Here is a 21140-nt window from a genome sequence, read left to right on the forward strand (position 1 = left end):
TTTGTAATGTGCTGTTATAATCAGCGAACACATAACAAAATAGGGAATAAAATAATAATATTTTATTATCTATTTTAATATTGATCTATTTTTAATAAAGAAACCACTAGAAACTTATTAGGTTAATTTTTGAAGTCTGTGAAATCTGTGCGGGAAGGGAAGAAGAACATTTCATTTCCAATTTCCAAGTCATGATTACAAACACCTAGACCCAGCTGTCGTTGACGTCACAGTTGTTTCACGAAGCTTGCTTGAAGTTCCAAACAGTGTGAAAATTGAAGTTAGTTTTGTAAATTATTAAAGAAAGTTTATAAAACTGTTCATAAAATGGCTGTTTTCTAGTGCATCTTTTTCAAATCTGTGCAAGACACAAATTCTAAACATCGCACTTTTAATTCATAGTAGTTAAAATTTTCACTCAAGTTCGTCTGTCAGGTGTATTCTTTGTGACCTGTATATCTGCAACGAAGGAGGAAGAGAATTTGATCGTAGGAGAAAATGAGCGAGCTTAGTCAGGAAGAAGTGAGTTGATATTTTTATTTTTGCCACTTGTTTATTTATTTGACCATACATATTTTAATAAATAAATCTTCATATTAAATTAAGAATTTTATAATTTTATTGTTTATTGTTTTGGCATTTATCATTGATAGCCTATTAGGGTAGTAAACTTAGTATAGGCCTAGGCCTAGTTTGATAAGGCTTGATAAAAGTTGAAGGTCCGTGAAAAATAATAACTAACTTAATACTAACTTAAGTTAATTGGATGTTTTAATTTTCTTTGATCCATCACTTTTTAGGCTAGGTCTAAGTTAGTTTTTAAACAATATTTTAATAAGACAAGCTTACTAACTTAATATTCGAGAAAATAATGGCCCTAGGTCTAGGCATAGTCAGGATGTTGGAAAACTAAACACAATTAAGTAGGTTAATTTAATCTTTTTGAATCCCTGTTCATTAAAAGAAACCCCCTGGGAGAGAAAATTCTTAAGCTTATGTTACTTACCTACCTTAAATGTAAATCACCCTCAATCCTAGAAAGCAGATTAACTTAAGACTTCTGCCCAAACTTATTACTAACTTATAGGCCTAAACTAGTATGTTATACCTACAACAACAACAACATACTAAGCTGTAGGCCTAACTTAGGTAGGCCTAGACCTAACATATTAATCTTTTTAAGTATAGGCCTAGGTACCGGTACTTAACGAATACGGAGTGCATGGATTGTTGCAGGAACAAACCAATTAAGTTATTGGTCCTATTTTTACGCATAGTCTTAATGTAACTTAGTTCATTTGACTTTTTCCATACATGTGTCGTGTTCACAGAAATATAAAACATTTAATTTTATGGCTTTAATTTGGTCAAGTATCAGGAGAAGTTGGTAAGCTATCGGTTCCAGCTAGGCTTAATGTTTTTGTTATTATTCAAAATAAGAACCCAAGTAAGGTTTATTTATCAAATCATTACAGTTGTAAGTTAACTTATTAAGCTAGATCTCCACATTCCACCATTTTACCTCGGCCTAAGTTACAATTAGGGTCGCCACATCCCCGGATTTCCCCGGTGATTACCGGATTTTAACGTTCAAAATTTAGCTCCGAGGGATTTCTGCAAATAGTGAGAAATCTCCTCTTTTTTACTCTCTATTAAAATACATTGTATAATGGCACTTTTGGAGTAGGCCTCAAATAAATGTTTGTGTTTGCAAATATTGTTATGCAATGACTGAAAAAAAAAACTCTTGTACTCTACTAGGAGGGGTAATGTTTTTTTTATTTCTTGTTAGTTTCACTTTGGCCAGCAACGTCCTTAAATTATCGTCTGTTTCATTGCTCCCAGTCCTTTAAATCGCGTCTGCCGGCCAGTCCGAAATCCGTAAGTATCCGTGTTCACTATCAAAGCCAAACCAAGTCCAGAAGACAGAGAGCGTTTGGTTTACGTTTTTCGTTATTTTTAGTGGGATGTGACAAACAAGATGCAAATTTTATGCGTACCGTACCATATTTGATCATTGACATTGTAGCATGAATATTTGAACAGAAACAGTATGGATTAATAAACAGAAAGAAATTATGTCACTGACCCCAATGTCAATGGGCCTACTAATAGTCTTAACAACTTTTTTGGACGTTTTTTGATAGTTCCATTTAAATATTTATAAAAACATGTTTACTTTCAGGCCAGTGACATATTTTTTTTTATGTGTATGACCCTTACCGTTTCTGTTATAATATTTGTGCTATGTAGGTATACAATTTTGCTAGCCCATAAACTTTTATTTACTGGAGTGGGGGCCGCCAGCTAAATTCTCCTCTTTTTTACAAATTACCATATGGCAACCCGACCTACAATGGTTTACAAAAGTTAGGCTACCTAACTTAAATGAGGATAGGCCGATTAACTCAATATAATTCAGGATTTGGGATGAGTTAATACTTTAAGTTATCAGTAGGCCCTAAACTAACTCAATAAGGCTGGCAACTTTAGTTACCAACTTTTAACACTTAGAAGCATCGGTCCACCCTTAACTTAATAAAGGATTAAGTTTAACTTAACTTAATGTTTCTGAGCACCAAATAAAAAGATAGAAACAGTTTTGTCAATATCCCAGCTTAAGTTACTAGTAACTTAATATGGGAATATCTTTTTGCAGATAAGACGGAAGCGTTTAGCAAGATTAGAGATTGGTGGAGCCAGTGCTAGTCCAGGACCAAGTACAAGTCAGCCAGTGTCCCCGGCCACATCACAAAATGCGGGACTTTTCATACCTCCCACTCCACCAGCCCCTGCTGAGAGAGGTAGGTTACTTTACTTGAATTTATTTAATCTTATCCTAAGTTATCCTCCTTAATTTAAACTAGCATAAGTTATTGGTTCATTAAACTCTAAGCACCATGGGCTCATCAATCTAAGTTAGACTATCTTAGGCCTACTCTCACGAAAATTTATTTATTTTCACATTGAACATTACTTTTACAATACATTTTACATTGTGATACGGGTCGCCGGAATTTTATCCCCCTGGAATTTTACCCCCTGGGCAAAGCTGACGTCACTACGACGTAGTAACCTGAGTGGCCAAAAGTTTGTTCGCGGCCGGAATTTTACCCCCGCGGATTTGGAAGTCTAATGAAAATAGTCAGAGCGTGATTAATTAGATTAGCGATAAGAACCAGAATTTTACCCCCTGTCCATATAACTAGCGTTTAGACAACTGAAGATGTACGGGCCGGATTTTTACCACCGGAATTGTACCCCCGGATTATTACCCCCCAGAATTTTACCCCCTGGCTGATTTTAGAAATTGAATGATTGATTTTCTTATTTCTGTTTTTAATTAATTGTAAACATTTCATTATTTAGTAGGTAGCCTATCTTTATTTATTTATTTTGTAATCTCAACTGAGTAAACAGAATTGGCTGTTTTATTTTGATCATATTAACCAACAGTTGGCTTCAAAGATCGAATCCTGACACTCGAATCTCAAAATTAATATTAAAACCCTGTTCGATTAGTTAATGTTACATATAAATTAAGATACGCTACTTAATAATAAAATGTTTACCACTAAATTAAAACTGAATGATGTGTCGTTTATTTCTTGTTTGTTTGTTTACCTTTTCAAAAGGTAGCCTATGTTTTGTCTTACTTTCAATTTAAATGTCAATATTTTATTTACTCTTTTTATATTTAATACTTAATTTCATTAAGCTACAGATCTTGTGGGCTGTTCTACAAATAAAATAAACGTTCATTTGTTTATAACAAATTAATTTATTAATACAAAAAGGAAAAGTTCAATTGGTTAGAGAGTATTAAATATTCATTTGGGCGAATCTTAAATCTTCAAGATAGTTCTTTAGATCAACTAACTTATAATAAGTTATGTAATAGGGCCTATGGCCTAATTAATTTTTAAATCTTATCTGGTGTAATAATGAGATGAACGTAGCCGGACGAGGTCTAATCCTGGATTCGGTCGTCAGCACTCCTGCGACTGCGTAGGTTATGTTTAGCCACGGCGTCGTAACCGTTCGTTGACAAGGATCTGCCATCGCCATTTTCCCACCATGATGCGAAGACCGGCATTTTGCTATTCACAGTCACCCGCTTCACCAACTTGACTTTAAGTCTATTTCGTTCTGATAAGTTAACGGTTGTTGATATCCGGGTCACTTCACTTTAACATTAAATACATTTGGAGGTAGCTATTACACGGTGGAAGGTACAAATGATGTCTTTGTGTTTTAAGAAATATGGACTAAAACAAAACACGTCCTTTCACTACGGTATCTCCTCGCTGAAGAACCCTAGCCAGGTACCCGGAGCCCGGAGCATCTGCTTTCTCATTGGTTCCTAAGTCAAGCGCGCACGCGTATTGATTTTCCGAACACTGACGGATTCACACGAAGTTGTCCTACCATTGAATCCATTCTATAATGTTTAGCTTTAATATACAAATTTAATTATTTATTTACTAACCGATATAATCGACCCGTCACAATGACGATAATAAATCGTTCTCACTAATTTATATATCTGGCCAGGGGGTAAAATTCCGGGGGTAAAATTCCGGGGGGTAAAATTCCGGGGGTAAAATTCCGGGGGTAAAAATCCGGGCCGTATATTCTAGGTTTTTATAATTTGATGTGTTCTGATTAAACTCACAGCCGTGAAAATATATGTTTAATTCCGCGTTTAATCCACCGAGCTGATGTCGCGAAACTCAAAAGTTCGCGGCCGGAATTTTACCCCCTGGTTTGTGACGTCACGTTTGCCCAGGGGGTAAAATTCCAGGGGGATAAAAATCCGCTACCCCTGTGATACATGCGAAAAGATAAAATTTTTTACATGCTGTTGAATAAATTTGTACAGATCTACATGCAGTGATTGAAAATTTAAACCACCCTGTCCTGTAGCACTTAACACGTTCACTGCGGCATACATCAAACAGGCTCTCGCCAATGGCGGCAAGGCACGCCACCGAATCAGCAAACGCAATGGTATTCAAATATTTCAAAGCACAAAAAAGCAGCAGGGATTGTGCTGCGTTAGGCCAGGCGCACACAGGCGATTTTGAGTCGCGCAACAGTTGCCCGACTAAAATGTTCAACATTGTTTTAAATTAGAGTGCGCACACGAAGGAAACAGTCTGGGGACAGTCGCGCAACTGTTGCAACCGATGTTCCCGGACCCAATTTGACAGCGACTGCTCTGCGACTGAATTGTTGCGGGACTGTCGCTCCAGGTTTGGTATCCATTGAACCAAGTGTAGATGCGCACACATGCAACTAAATTGTCGCTGTGTCGCTCAGTCTCACCCGAGGAATTCAACTACTCGTGGCCAGATCTGTCACTAGTGTTTGCTCTCTTTTTGTTGTGTGAAGTTTTTAGAAAAGGAGTTCCGTGATGAGGATGTCAAACAATTAATTGATTAAGTTGACAAGATGCCGCCTTTATATTTAAAGTCATTGAAAGACTGTTCGGATATTAATTTGAAGAAGAAGTTGTGGGATGAAGTGTCCTTGGCAGTTACTAAAGATTGGAACAACCACAAGAGGATAAAATAAAAAATCACAACTTCAACAACAAAGCACTACGGCTGTATCATTGAAATCCATTCGGTACTGTTAACGCTGTTAACGAATGTAATGTCTTTAGATTCACGATTAGATTCACAATTGTAAAGACTTTAGATTCACGACTAAAAAGTTGCCTGTGTGCGCACTCCAGCTCAACTGTTGCTAGACTTCAGAGTCTCCGAGTCGGTTGCGCAACAGTCCCCCGATTAGTCGGGCAACTGTTGCGCGACTCAAAATCGCCTGTGTGCGCCTGGCCTTACCCCGCGAGTGGACGTTGTTCACTGAAACAATCAAAGATAGCAGCACTGCCTGGATCCGTAGCCTTGTCTTTGTAATGTGGCTCGAAAAGAGAAAATCCCTGAAACCGAGACAAAAGCATTGCCAGACGGGATTTTACGGTAAATTTTAGTACCAACCTACACCAAAATAAAGCTTCCATTCTAAGCTACAGGCTGGCGACGATTATAACGTTCTCCGGCAATCACGGAGCTCAAAATGAATCAATATTGGGGGGAACCAAATGACTGGTAAACACCTAATAACAAAGGTGTTTGCACTTTTGTTATTAGTCATCACTCATCAACTCAATAGTTGTATCACAAAAATTGTATTCTGTATGTAATGGTTTGTCCGTCAATAAATAAATAAATGAACCTGTCACGTGCACCCGTGAGTAGTTTCGCGTGACTGGTAAACCTGTAGCGGGTAAACGCAATGAAAGTGTTAACTATATAAGAAGTCCTACTATTGTTTGGGATAACGTCTTGAGCATAATGAATGTTATAGGCTTTACATAGGTGCCTTACCTTAGGCCTAAACTTACTTGTAAAATGGTTATACCGTGTATAAATAAACTAGCAGTTACCCGGCGCGCGTTGCTGCACTAACAAAATACATCTGTCTGTGTGAAAAGCATGTTTTTTCTACATTAACACCAACGATAGTCAGGTACGACGGCCCTGAAGGGACACTCCGTTTCTTTTTGTCTTTCATTTTACTTCCACTTTTTTCTCGAAGTAGTTCCACTTTTTTCTCGAAGTACTTCGACATTTCTATCTAGTCTAGTTTTACTTCAACTCAACAAACATGCAAGGTGAACATGCAGGTTCAATACGAATACGTTCGTTCTATTCTGTTTCTGATTCTGATTCTTTCTCTGTCTGCTGTCTCCACTGTCTCTCGTCTCTGTCGCACTCAGACCTAATAAAATCCTTGACAGAGTCAATATCAGAAATAAAAGTGTTTCCTTCTATGAAGTCCGAGCTTCTTGGTATACCTTTTAAGTGTCCGCTCACTTATGCAAATGTTATGCTTCAATAAAAGAATTGCAAGCATTTCAGGCTGTTGAAGGCCTAAACTAAAATATTGTTCAATCAGTTCATTAATGTCATATTCCATTATGTGACCTAAAGCTCAAGCCCCTTTCTATCTGCCAATTCTTATCAAAAATATGTTTACAGCAGAAACACCCCTACATCAACAGTTAGTTGGGTTGTGTATGCCGTAAAATTATAACAAACTATAATAAGCACATTCGAGAATAAAGTCGAAGTACTTAGAGAATAATGTCGAAGTACTTCGAGAATAAAGTCAAAGTACTTCGAGAATAATGTCGAAGTACTTCGAGAATAAAGTCGAAGTACTTCGAGATAAAAGTCTAAGTGAATGAAAGACAAAAAGAAACTGGAATGTCCCTTCAGGGCCATCGTAGTCAGGGATTGCCCTAGTCTAACATTGCTGTAATCTGTAAGAGGAAACCATAAATACGGTACTCTACTTTAAGAGTGATTTTATTATCGTTAAAGTAGGGAGTCTAAGTTAAGTAGCTGATGGCCATCCTCTTTGCCAAGAGACAGCACCGTTTAGTTCTGGCTGCAACTTGTAGATAGTTTAGGCCTACTTACAATGTTAAGATGTATGCTACCAAAAATAAATTGTGGACAGCTTGAATTAAAGTTGACAAGATTGGTAAATTCTTATAGGCCCTAATTTGAAACATCAAAGGCATTTTGCTACTTTTAACCAATCCTTAAGCTATTACTTAGCCTATGCCTCATATTTAAATATCTTTTGAAATCATCCAACTTGCGTTATTTCATTATCCCTGTTCTTTTGGTTCATGAGATAAAGACGAACAAGGCATAGCCAACACTAATATAATTTAGTGTATCATTGACTAGACCTAGGTATTGCAAAAGCCTACAGTAGGCCAACATAATATTTTCTCCGATCAGAAGGATACAAATTATATAAATATGTGTTTTGTAAATAGTAAAAAAAAAAAACTATGGAATTAATGATGTAGGCTATCTAACAATAGGTTGTTAAATATTAACAAGACCACTGGTACTTAATTCATGAGTTAAATGGGCCTAATTTTATTTGCTTGAATATAACCTTATAAGAAATTTAATGGCTATTAGTTTATTTGCGTAACTAGGCCTACTCTATTCACACTGTAACTTATAAAATAACCCTTAAATGTAGGAATTCCACAAAAAAGTGATTCACAAAGCACCGACACATCATCACAAATGGAAGTTGAGGAATACGCTCAGCCTGAAGAGAAACAGAACGTGGCATCCAACTCTCAAGTAGATGTGGATTCAGGAATAGAAAACATGGAGGTAGAAGAGTCTAAAGAAGCGGCGCTACAAAGAGTAAGTTTTTTGCAAACTATGTTTCCTGTAACTATGTTTCCAAATGCTGAACATTTTGATTATAATTGTTTTACTGTTTTAGCAATCAAAACTAAGATTAAAATAGTTAATTGAACGGAGCGAGCGAAGCTCTCATACGTCGACTCTTATGCATTTCGTAATACGCAAACACCTCCTAGACGGCTGAGTCAATCGTTTTCAAATTTTGCATAGGGTCATAAAGACCATATCGGTGAGTGCCAACATCTATATGGTGTTAAAAAAGTTTCTCAGGAATCTGCCCCACTGGGTCTCAAAGTTTCAATGTAATCCTTATGGAAACAGTATTTGACACATAAACAAAGACATGTGATCAGCTGTTGACTTTTGAATGCAGTAGATAAAGAAATAGCTTATAGCATTATTCCACAGATATTAGAACAGAAACAGTATGGATCATAAATATAATCAAATGACGACACTAGCTTGAGGTCCGTGACGTAGGAAGTGGTGAAGGAAGTAGTAAAGGTGAGCAGTCCGGACTGTGGCAACTGTTTGTGATGATTAGATTAAAGTATATACTGTAATGGTCAAATTTTATTAGAGGGTTAGTTTTAATTATTTTAAGGCCGCGAAGGCTTGAGCGCGCTCGACAACAATGTCAAACATGTCCACTGCAAGTCAAGTCCCCTAGTTCGTGACTTGGCCGTCGCGACCTCGGGGCGCTGACGTAGACGTGTTGGGGAGAAGCCGAGACCAGTGGACCGGAGACAATTCTTCAGGCAGTTTATGGCAAGCGCTTGTTCGCCAAACACCCTCCCTCAAGAGCGGACAGTCGACGGCGAGCGCATGTTTGCTACACACCCTCTCCTGAGATATATAGCGGACCTGCGGCGAGAATAAGTTGTGGATGCGATACGCAACGAGCGCGAAAATAAAGGCGATAATATTAAGCGAAATAAGTATTGACCAGGCGTAAGTACTGCATTGTATCCTTACATTATTAGTAATATTTTCCCGTTTTACTTTGGCGAGTAAAAGTTAATTTTCGTTACGATCACCTTAGTTGTAAGAGATTAGCGTATTGTATTTCTCAGGCCGGCACTGCGAGTGCAGTGCCACAGTTGCCTACACTTTTTAGTTTATTTAGCTAAAGTGGTTTTATTTTATTTTATCCAAAAGTATTTCATTTCGTTATTTTGTTATTGCGTGGGACGACCTTTTATTTCACTACGAGAGTATTATTTTTAGTTTTTATTCGAGAAGCGATACCTTTTGTTTGGCCTAGAAGCTGGTTACGTATGTTAATTCACATAGAAGCATCGTATTTAGTGCCGATATATTCCTAGTCAGTGCGTCGTTGTGCTCACATACAACCATAGTATAGTGTGCGTGTAGGACGACGAAGGTACCATCTACGAAGATCGAGAAGCGGTTAGCAAGCGACGGAGACTATTAGCGAGAACCCTGGACTACTCGAGCTGTCCGAGCAAATCGGAGGTAAGTTTGGGATAGGTTGAACCAACCCGAAATAAACACCTCACAATACAATCCTAAAATGCTATGGGAAGGGAGGAAAAAAGGTCCGTGACGTAGGAAGTGGTGAAGGAAGTAGTCAAGGCGAGCTGTCCGGAGTGTGCAAACTGTTTTTGACGATTAGATTAAGGTACCTACAATCCTAAAATGCTATGGGAAGGGAGAAAAACAGGTCCGCGATGTAGGAAGTGGTGATGGAAGTAGTCAAGGCGAGCTGTCCGGAGTGTGGGAACTGTTTATGACGATTAGATTAAGGTATCTGCAATCCTAAAATGCTATGGAAAGGGAGGGAAACAGGTCCGTGACGTAGGAAATGGTGAAGGAAGTAGTAAAGACGAGTTGTTCGGAGTGTGGGATCTGTTTGTGACCATTAGATTAAAGGTATTTGCAATCCAATAATGCTAAAGAAAGGGAGGATAACAGGTCCGTGACATAGGAAGTGGTGAAGGAAGTAGTAAAGGCGAACAGTCCGTAGTGTGGGAACTTTTTATGACGATTAGATTAAGGTATCTGCAATCCTAAAATGCTATGGGAAGGGAGGGAAACAGGTCTGTGATGTAGGAAGTCGTGAATGAAGTAGTCAAGGCAAGCTGTCGGGAGTGTGGGAACAGTTTATGACGATTAGATTAAGGTATATACAATCTTAATATTCTATGGGAAGAGAGGGAAACAGGTCCGCGACTTAAGAAGAGGAAGGAAGTAGTAAGGTGAGCAGTGTGGAGTTTGGGAACTGGAAACCGTTTGTAGCAGTTAGATTAATGTATCAGCAATGCTGAAATGCTATGAGAAGGGATGGAAGCATTCCCACGACATAGAAAATGGTGAAATAAGTAGTAAAGTCTAGCAGTGCGGAGTGTGGGGAATGTTTGTGGCAATTAGATTAACGTATCTAAAATGCTAATGCTATGGCAAGTGATGAAAACAGGTCCACGATGTACGAAGTGGCTTAGGAAGTAGTAAAGTATGAGCATAGTGTGAGTACCATCTGTGGCAGTTAGATTAATGTATCTTTAATCCTAAAATGCTATGAGAAGGGAAGGAAACAGGCCCCACGTAGGAAGTGGTGAAGGAAGTAGTAAAGGCTGGCAGTGCAGAGTGAGGGGATCGTTTGGGCAGTTAGATAAACGTATCTAATACTTAAATGCTATGAGAAGGGAACGAAACAGTTCTATGACGTAAGGAATGGTGATGGAAGTAGCAAGGCTTGCAGTGCCGAGTGTGGGAACTGTCTTTGGCAATTACATTAACGTATCTGCAATCCTAAAATGCTATGGGAAGAGAGGGAAACAGGTCCACGACGTAGGGGGTGGTGAAGGAAGTAGTAAAGGTGAGCAGTGTTGAGTGTGGGAATGGATTGATGTATCTGCAATGCTAAAATGCTATGGGAAGAGACTGTAGACTGTAGGTTAAAATGATTACGAAGCACGAATACATATTTCGATACATGCAATCGTTTACAATAGAAATTTACAACTGAGTTGACAACAGCTGATTTTTACTCCATAGAGGCTAAAAACGATTATTACTCCCTAAAGAATAAAAATGCTACTTTAGACCCACAACGCATGCATTAAAAACGACTGTTTTTACTGTAGTATGACAAAAACAATATAATATGAACCCTTGATGACTCCGCTCAATTTTGTGGATGCCTCTGCGAACGCCACCTAGTTAGAGTTGCATTCACCTTCAATTATGGCTAATGTAGGAATGTAAAAAAGTTGTGTGTGCATGCCCTAAACTTATCCGTAGTTATACAATTATATTTAGTTCCATTGCTTAGCAAACACTATGAAGATGTAAGGATTCTGATTTTTTTCTTAAATTGAGTTTTACGTCTTTAAAACTACAAATGCATCGCACTATAGGTTCCTTGACAACATTGGTAAAAGCAGAAGCAATTACTCTAACCAGTCTGAATACGAATTTGCTAGTGAAAATGGGTAGTAGCCTATGTAGTAAGTCTAAAAATTAACAAGATTATTTGTTTTCACAACAGGGCTCTTTGTTTTTCGTCAGATTAGTTATCATTATCAAGCTATTTAATTATTAGATCCTTGTTGTTGTTACTCGACTGATTGAATGGTTGTATTTCAGTCGTCTTCAACCAGTGACAATACAGACGATCAAGTCTTCACGACAATATCAAGAGTTCTCTGCGTATCATGGACGCAAACACAGCAGAGCGATTCTAACATATTCTTATCAGAAACAGCAGCAGGAATGAACCAGCGGAAACTGGAGGGAGATTCTCAGATTGATACTCAGGTAGTTTATTTTAAGTAGCCTAGGCTATTTATCTCAACTATTTCAAATTTTTGAGTGTTTAGTAGTAGTTCTACCAATAAAAGTTAGACATCAAAGACAACTTTAAGCAACTTACAATAGTGTCGTAAAAAAGTTTAACATATATATAGGCCTATGTGTAAAAAACCTATTAACTGAGGCCTAAGTGGTTATTTAATATTTTTCTACTAGCTTTAGTTCTGAATTGAGTTTTTGTACATGATTGTGCAAAGAAAAGAAATAATCTTAAATCGTCAACAAAATGAATAATGTGTAAATGAGTATACTCTATGTGAGTAGCCTATTCTGTATATGTGTAGGCCCTATAGATGATAATAAATAAATAAAAAAAATTAATTAGGGTTTTTGAGGTATAGATAAACTATCAACATACTTATTAAAAAATTATTAGAGGTTCCACTGTAATTGACATTTTTTAAATTAAGGACACGAGGAAGATACTGTTTTATAAATGACCCAATTTTATAAATGACCCAAAAGTCACTGTAGAGTCCCGCTATTGCAAACATTGGTATTTAAATTATCTCTGCCTATTCCGAACTTAAGTTTAAAAAACAAGTTTTTTTTAGACGTGAGTATAAAGCTAAGAGGAAATAGTGAACATATTTCGCTCGCAGAGACACATCGTCATGATATAGTGACATCTCTCAGCGACAAAACCTTAAACATCACCAGCAATTGCGGAAATATTATTGATCATGCATCTTCGCAGACGCAAGATCATCGCAAAAACAAAAGCTCGTTGTAGTCATGGGGAGATCGAAAACATATTTTTCAGCCACTCGTTAATATCTTCTGTGGTCACAGAGACGTCATCACCTTCTTTTCTACCAGTAACATTCATGGTTTTGCCACAGTCTTGATGATTAATTATTACAGAAATCTGCATATTCCGAATTCTCCCTAGTCTGAACAAGGATCGATCACAGTTGGTTCAAAATAGCAGGACATTACTGTATTTTCCAACAGAACCATATTATTTGTAATATCTGTATGATAGATTATAAGTACAGTGTAAGTATATGTACAAGTGTTTGATGTTGTGCAGGACCTGATCAGCCAGTCGCTGATGGAGGTGATGTGTCAGATAGCATCCGGGGAGAACCCCCTGCCTTCCCCCCTCTCCTGCTCCACTCCCGAGGATAGCAGTGAGAACATCGCAGCGGCCAGCTCAGCGTCCGCCTCTCCTCCCGCCACTCCGTCCCTCGCCACCACGGGCCTGGCATATCTTACAGACTGCTACGCAAGGGTGGCTAATGAAGAGAGAAACCATCCCAAGGTAGGTGCAAAGAGAAAGTAAGGCCTCAATCAGATGGCGCTAATATTAACAGCTAAAGCACGTGTCAGACGTAGCTCAATGCACTTTGAGAGATCCTTACATTTGCCTGTAAGGATAAATAGAGATTAGGATCGGAGTGCACCTTTCTCCGGGTCTTTATGATCTTGTAGGCCTCAATTCAATAATAGTCCTGGAACAATTTTGATTTTACTTTCAAATTTTCGGGACAATCACCTGATTCACCCCAAAGTGTCTCAAGCTGTTCAATTAAGGGTTTGAAAGGAACAACTTTTGAGTCCCTTTTTCAAACAACCTTCACTGACTACATTCCACAAAAATACTTTTTTTATAAACACCCAAGAACATAATAACCTCATTTGCTCTACACTTAAGCGAGCACCAAATACCATCACTCCCACTCTGTCTGAATATGGATGGTGTGCTATAGTATGGTATCAACTTGCATTGTTGCCTTTGGTTCTTACTTGAGAATGATGCGTTAGTGTACTTTGGCTAGTAGATTACTTGACTATATAGCACCTTGATTAATGCTAAATATTAAACAAATACCCTTGAGGGCGAACATTTACTAGCAATGATAACACAGTAACTTCTTCTTAGTGCCGCTTGAACCAACAAAAATAAATGGAATTTTCTGATGAAAATTCTCACAGTTTTTAAAACTTTAAAGCATATTGGGTGTATTGGATTTAATTTTTGCAACCAACCACCAAGTTATGTAATAATGTTGACTGTGTGTATGTGTGTGTTACAGCGTAGCAGTATGCCTCCGCTCAAGGAAGTGCTGGCAGAGATAAGAGCCCAGTGTGTTCAACACACCTCACTCATGCTGCAGGATGTCCTCATGGAAGAGGTTAGTGTGAAACATTTCTCTTGGGTATGAAATTGCTTGACTACCTTAGAAAAACAAGACTTCAGTAAATTATTACTGAATTCTGTCAAACATGTGGACTTTTTTAGCCAAGTCAAGTTGATACATAGGATGACTTAGTGTAAGCTCTAACATCATTTATGCAACTATCTCAGCAACAAAATTTAAGGTAGGAAATATCATTTTTGACACTAGCTCAATCTGTGACTGGCTCACGGAACTATGTTCATACAGGTTTAGGGTGTCACAAAAATATGTGGCGGCTATGCAGTACTGGATTCTACATACATGAATATGAATATACAAATAATATTATTGGATGTTATTTATTTTATTATTAATGCAATTTTTTAAATAGACCTATTATGGAGTTACAATTTTAAACTATCATATTTGAATGTTCTGAACACAGCTACTGAATTGAATAGACAGGGTGTTAAAAAAAGGTGGGGACGTAATTTACGTACTGATTCCTTGGGTCAAAATAAATCAAAAATCAAGAATAAATTTTTTCCAAAATCACTTTGTTAACCAGATATCCACCATTTTGTATTTTTACCATAAACATTTTTATCTTTGGATTTTTTCCAACGGATTATTGTGAAAATTTGTATTTAGGTTAAGGTAGAATAGATCTATGTGAGAAAAAAAATATCTTGATCCAATTCTAAATTTCAATTTTAATTTTTTTAATTCAAATTACTAAAGAATGGATGTTTTTATGAAAAATTAAAATGGTCACCATTTTTTAATTTTGTTTTGGATGAAGATTTTTTTTCTCACATAGGTCTATTCTACCTAACCTAAATATAAAGTTTCATAAAGATCTGTTAGAAAAATCCAAAAACAAAAACAAAAATTACGGATATCTGGTTAACGAAGCGATTTTGGGAAAAATGTTATTCTTGATTTTCATCTTATTTTTGTATGTAGAATCCAGTTCTGCATAGCACGCTACCGATTTTGTGACACCCTGTATAGGCCTAGATGAGATACGTTTGACAAAATATGCAATCACCAAATTAGAATGTCATCTTGTAGCCTTTCCCAGTCTCACTTTTTTACAAAAGCAGTAGGCCTAATGCATATAGGTAGGCCTACTTATAGTTGTAAACTCTCCTGTGGAATTAGTTTTCATCTATTTGTATTTTCTTTTCTTAGTATTGAACCTTTCTTAGCCTGAAACACTTGTGACTCATCATAGCAAGTAATATCAATGTGGTTGAAATTTAAAACTGCAATGGTATTGATAAAATTGTAAATTTAACTTTAATTTTAATTGTAACTTTTTATTCACAATTGGAATACAATTTTTTATTGCCATTAGAATAAGATTTTAATTTTAGTGATGTGTTGTTCAAAGGTTTATTGTGGACATTTTCCATCACGATGGTAAAAAACAATACACAACGTTTCGTGTTTTAGTGATGTGTCACATCCAAATTGTCAATCTTGAATTCAAATCTCAACAAAAGGTTCAAGTTTGAGAATCTTGGATTCTCTTCTTGGATTTGTTATCTTGGATTCTATAGTCAATTTTATTATTTGGTTACACTCGCCATTCAAAGGCAGTGAATGTAATGAAATTTTTTTTTTCCTTTTTTGGATGGACAAAAATTTATAAGTTAAAAATAACGATAATTCATTATTAGATTAGACTTGAGTTTTTGACTTGATTTTTTTTATTCATTTACTTTTTGACCATCGCCAGTGGGCTCAGAATAGATTAGTAGCCAAATGTAACATTCTCTGAGAGTATCCCTGGTGTATTGTGCAGGTGGACTTTACTGGCCGGCTGGGTCCGTTGTCATCACCGTTGCTACAGCAGGTGATCAACCAGACTCTACCTCGAGGCTTCCTCCCCGAGCTACTGGCACGGACACACACCAACCCAGACACCCTCAACAAGGTAAGCTACAAATCAAAATAACTCTATACATGTACAGAATAGTGTGTATCATCCATCAATATTGCAAGGGAACATGATTGATTAAATGTGTGTATAAATCATTTTAAATCATTTAACCCTTTCAGTGCTATGCAACGATATATTGTTGCTTTTTAAAATATCTAAGGGATATAGAAAAGGTTATTTTAACAAAAGGTAGCAAAACGGCCATTGGTGACCTGCATGTTCATAGGATATACTAACAACCACTTAGCTAAAAGATTCACCCAATCCGAACTGTAACGGGGCCAGTACCGGGTTATACTAGGCCAGTACCGGGTCATAATGGGCCGGTACTGGGTTATACTGGGCTAGTACTGGGTTATACTGGGCCGGTACTGGGTTATACTGGAACAGTACTGGGTTATACTGGGCCAGTACTGGGTTATGCTGGGCCGGTACTGGGTTATACTGGGCCGGTACTGGGTTATACTGGAACAGTAATGGGTTATACTGGGCCGTTACTGGGTTATACTGGAACAGTACTGGGTTATACTGGCCCAGTACTGGGTTATACTGGGCCAGTACTGGGTTATAATGGGCCAGTACTGGGTTATAATGGGCCGGTACTGGGTTATAATGGGCCGGTACTGGGTTATACTGGAACAGTGCTGGGCTATACTGGGTTATACTGGGCCGGTACGGGGTTATATTGGGCAAACTTAAATTTGGTTTAAAGGTGTAAGGTGGAATAAACTTGAATAAGTTTACGAACCAGCATGATTCGACATTGGAAACAGGGTTTTACAGGGGGTTAATTCCTCTCTATATCCCTTAGAGATAAAAAAAACAATGATATATCGTTGCATAGCAGTGAAAGTGTTGAATCATGTTAGCTTTTGGTTTTACAAAGATTAAACACAAGTTTATCACAATAGTATTACGACTGAACAGAGACCTTCTCTCAGACATTTAGTGTTTGTAGCATTTTGTATCTCTGTTAAGCCTACAATTTAAATGTAAAGCTGTCTCTCATTTTGAAACACTTGACATTTCCTGTGAAAGAAATTCAATTTATGTTACTAGTTTGAGACCAACTCTAACTGTGAAAATTGTGAATGAGCTGTAAATTTTGTCAACCTTGAAAAATCTGGATTCAGCTTTGAATTTTCAGTTAGAACTTCCCGCTTTATCAATCAGTCCCTTGGTCCTTGTCAATGTTACTGCAAGTACGTCAAAAATAAAATGACTGTTGTATAATTCCGTGAATATACCACAATTAGATTTTAAAGTTCGCTTGTGGCTCTTGTCAAACTTGTTTCAGTTTTTAAGGCTGAAAACTTGAAGAAATTTTTTTTTGCTCTTCAGGTTCTGAACATTAGAGTATTTCATGTGACACTGCTGTTACAGGTTTTCAGCCCTCTTCTACAGGGGTTGTACCGGTCGATGCAAGGTGCGTCAATTGTCGGCAACAGTCACCGGAAGCCGCTAGAAGCTCTCTCTGACCTCGTAGACATGAGGGTCGGCCCGACTGCCAACCTTCGGCCGATATGCCATCTTATAACTCATCAGGTTAGAAGATCAAAATGTGTCTGGTTTTAGAGGGATATTGTGAAAGACTGAAAGCTTGTGCCAAAACTTTAAACCTACATTACAACTTAAAATTTTAGTTTGAAAATATTTTATTCTAATCTTTGTAGTTAACTAAACAATGTTTTCACATGCCAGGTTCAGTTCCTACCTGACATTGTGACGGGCGCAGGAGGTCGTGAGATTGCTCGAACGTCATTCCTCGGTCCATTCCTGAGTGTGTCCGTGTTTGCTGAAGATGAGCCTAAAGTTGCAGATAGATTCTTCAGTGGCAACGCCTCAACAGACAAACCTTTGCAATCGACTTTGCAGCAAGAATTGGAGAATTCAAGAGTAAGTAGGGAATCTAAAAATAATTTGTGCAGTAATAAAGGTTTTATTATTTTTTATCTGGGCAATGCAGACAATTGTGATAATGTATGAATGGGGTTTTGAATAATGGGTACCCCGATTATTTGCCCGTAACGTATTGGTAGCAGTTAATCAACTTTTTAAACATTGAAGTGTAATGTGAACATAAACAGCATAGTATTTCAATATTGTAGGGGCTAGGTTATATTTTTAGGGTAATGTATTTTTTTTATGTAGTGAATCTTTTGTAAAATGGTATTTCACCATGTCCAGCAATACACACAAGGGCAATACACTGACATGATTTTGTATTTTGTTGATTAGCCTATTTTTATCTTAAACCGGACATATTTTTAGAGGAAAAACTATTTCACAAATATTTCTTCTGTAAACTATCCGATCAAGACTAATTCATTTTGTCATCTCCAGCTCATGCTACACAAGATCTTCCATGACATCCTTGTGGCGAGCAGCTCTCGAGAGGCTATGTTGGCTTACGTTGCCGCTCTGCTGCGGCTCAATGAGAAGCGAGCACAAATCCGTGCAGAAGAGAGAGCCTTGGCTGGGGACGGCTTTATGCTCAACTTGCTGTCTGTCATGCAGTTGCTGGCGGTCAAGGTATGGTAGTTATCGTAGGTTAAAAAAATTGGTTAAAGCTTGAGCTTGAACAAGGTTTTTGAAAAATTTTCAGTTTTTGGGACAAACGGTCGTGTATGCTTTTGAAAAATATTTACAGTACAGTCCCTCAAACTTGGTGTAATGTGGATAGAAGGATGCTGAGTTTGAGATATCACAAATCAAATAAAAAAATCCTTTATTCAAACAGTACGTTTCTATACATGAATTGTGTCAATAATGAAACATAATTATACATTTGAACACACATGTTGTTGGAAGTAAACTGAGATAGGCCTATAATAGAATACATTTCTTCATCTTGCATAAATGCTTGAATTACAATCGCACAATCCCCTTTTCAGCCAATGTCTATATAGATAAAACATAAAGTTCCAGGTTATGTTATTGTGCTACACAGTGGTATCGCATATGTTTTCAGGTCAAATTGCACACCGTTGATGCTCTTTACCCTTTCCACCCCTCCAGCATGGTAGACATCAAGAACGACACCCGACTGCGACTGACTTCCACCGAGACGACTCAGTGGCTGGACGATCTCAGTATGTATTGATGGTCGATGTTTATATACTTTCTAGACTAAAAATAATAAATTTTAAATTACAGAATAAAAGGATAGCAGCTAGGTTACATTGAAAATGTGCAAGTAGGCCATAGAACATGCAGAAGAAACACTGTGACTGTGCACTCAATATTTTGTCCGCTGGGAAACTTTGTCAAGTCTAGAGAAAGAGTTTACAAAATGGCTGCTGACTATTTTACACAACTTCTGCATGTTCTATGGCCTACCTACACTTTTTCAAGCTAGGCTAGCTGCTATCCACCTTATTCTACAATTCAAAATCCTGGCCTCCAGCCTTTCCTTGAATAAATCTAATTTAAATTACTCATGTTTACCATGTTTTAAAAGTTGTTTTTATGAAAATGTTTGTAGCTTTCGAGCCATGTGCTATGCTAGGGTAGTGCCGCTGCAAATACAGAGTGTCTACCAGTTAGGGAAGTCTTAGGGGGTCACAGAAAGTCAATGAGTAATAACGGATTTTCATTTTAAGGTCTTAAAAGTAACAGAAAGTTGAGCCTAACTAAATTAAAGTAATGTAAGACTAAATTACTTACGTAATTCCCGTCACAGCTCAATAAAATATGTCTATTCAGGACATGTTTCGGTGTTAAAACACCATCGTCAGCTTCAGGTACATAGTGTAGAGTTGATCAGTTGTTAACATCGTCAGAAGATGAACACAGTAGTTCAGTATTCGTGTCCGTACTGTGTTTATCTTAATATATTTTAATATATTTGTGATGTATTTGTATAGTAAATATTTGAAAATTTTCTTTTCAATCTGGTATTTTAATGTCTATCTAGATAGCTATTTTTGTGTTTTAAGAAAATACTCCCTGTATACCCCCCCCCCCCCCTGTGGAGGGGATTTTCTGTAGGACAGGCTAATTTTAAAATGGCGTTTCGTTTAGGTGGTTTTAGGGTTTGAAATTATTTGTAAGTAAAGTGATTTCGGTCAGACATGAGGCAGTATGCTCATTTGTAAATCGTTACCCTTGTGCTATTTTTGAGTTTATTTTTTGTGCTATAGGGACTAGACAGTAGACCTCATATTACAACCTTGTAGATGCATCTATCTGTCTGGCTCTATTGAATGTATTGCCTGTACAGACAAGTCGGACAAGCCGGTGTGGAAAGAGCCCAAGTTTCCCACTCAGTGTTGGTTTCTCACTCTGCACTGTCACCATCTCGCTCTAATGCCAGCGCTCAACAAGTACCAGCGGAGGCTGCGTGCATTGAGAGATCTGCAGAAATTGGTAGGTCTACCTACACATCCACAGATGGTGAACATTTACCTTTGGTCGGTGACATTCATTCTGGCTGAGCCAACTCCTAGATGTCATATTGCCCCTTGTACGCATACAAAAACACAGTCACAATGGAATTAGACTGATTAAAAACATCTCAGGATGTGTCCAACAGGACAGGGTAGTATTTGTGCTATTTTAAATGTAGAGAGAGTAGCCAGTAAAATACAAAATTAACAAGTAGAAAAAAAAAACTACAGTCCAACCTCAGTATAACGAATCTGATGGGACCGAACTGAATATTCGTTATTTCAAGGATTTCGTTAAAACTAGGTTCGTTATATAGAGGTTAGGTTTGCAGGAATTTCGCTAAGTTGAGGTTCAGAACCAGCGTCGGTCAATATAGGTTGAGATTCGACCTCATTAAAATACAATTAAAGTAGCATAGGCTACAATACTTTACAGTACAGTGTTTACATTGTACAGTAGAACCTTAATTATCCGGCATAATAATGGGGAGGGATCTTGAATATTGTGCAATCATGACAATGGCATTGACCTTGGTACAGGCTAAAAACTGTAACTTTAAAATCACAGCTTGATCTAACCCTCCTATAACCTAGC

At 37.5% G+C, this 21140-nt stretch overlaps 1 protein-coding gene across 1 annotated transcript in view; it reads left to right on the plus strand.

The window, feature by feature from the left end:
* The first annotated feature begins 215 nt into the window (after positions 1–215).
* LOC128990058 (ubiquitin conjugation factor E4 B) overlaps positions 216–21140 on the plus strand; it is a 47659-nt gene continuing 26734 nt past the window's right edge. Inside the window, exons 1-12 of the mRNA XM_054412288.1 lie at positions 216–522; positions 2660–2804; positions 8077–8249; positions 11862–12032; positions 13120–13350; positions 14126–14224; positions 16020–16151; positions 17541–17702; positions 17859–18053; positions 18501–18689; positions 19129–19249; positions 20380–20525. Of these exons, the coding sequence (XP_054268263.1) occupies positions 499–522; positions 2660–2804; positions 8077–8249; positions 11862–12032; positions 13120–13350; positions 14126–14224; positions 16020–16151; positions 17541–17702; positions 17859–18053; positions 18501–18689; positions 19129–19249; positions 20380–20525 (1788 nt within the window). The 5' untranslated portion in view covers positions 216–498. The remainder of the gene's footprint in view (positions 523–2659; positions 2805–8076; positions 8250–11861; positions 12033–13119; positions 13351–14125; positions 14225–16019; positions 16152–17540; positions 17703–17858; positions 18054–18500; positions 18690–19128; positions 19250–20379; positions 20526–21140) is intronic.

Source organism: Macrosteles quadrilineatus, unplaced genomic scaffold (assembly GCF_028750875.1).
Source record: "Macrosteles quadrilineatus isolate MER2022 unplaced genomic scaffold, UCM_ALF_1.0 Scaffold_3__2_contigs__length_128488019, whole genome shotgun sequence".
NCBI classification, from domain to species: Eukaryota; Metazoa; Arthropoda; class Insecta; order Hemiptera; family Cicadellidae; genus Macrosteles; species Macrosteles quadrilineatus.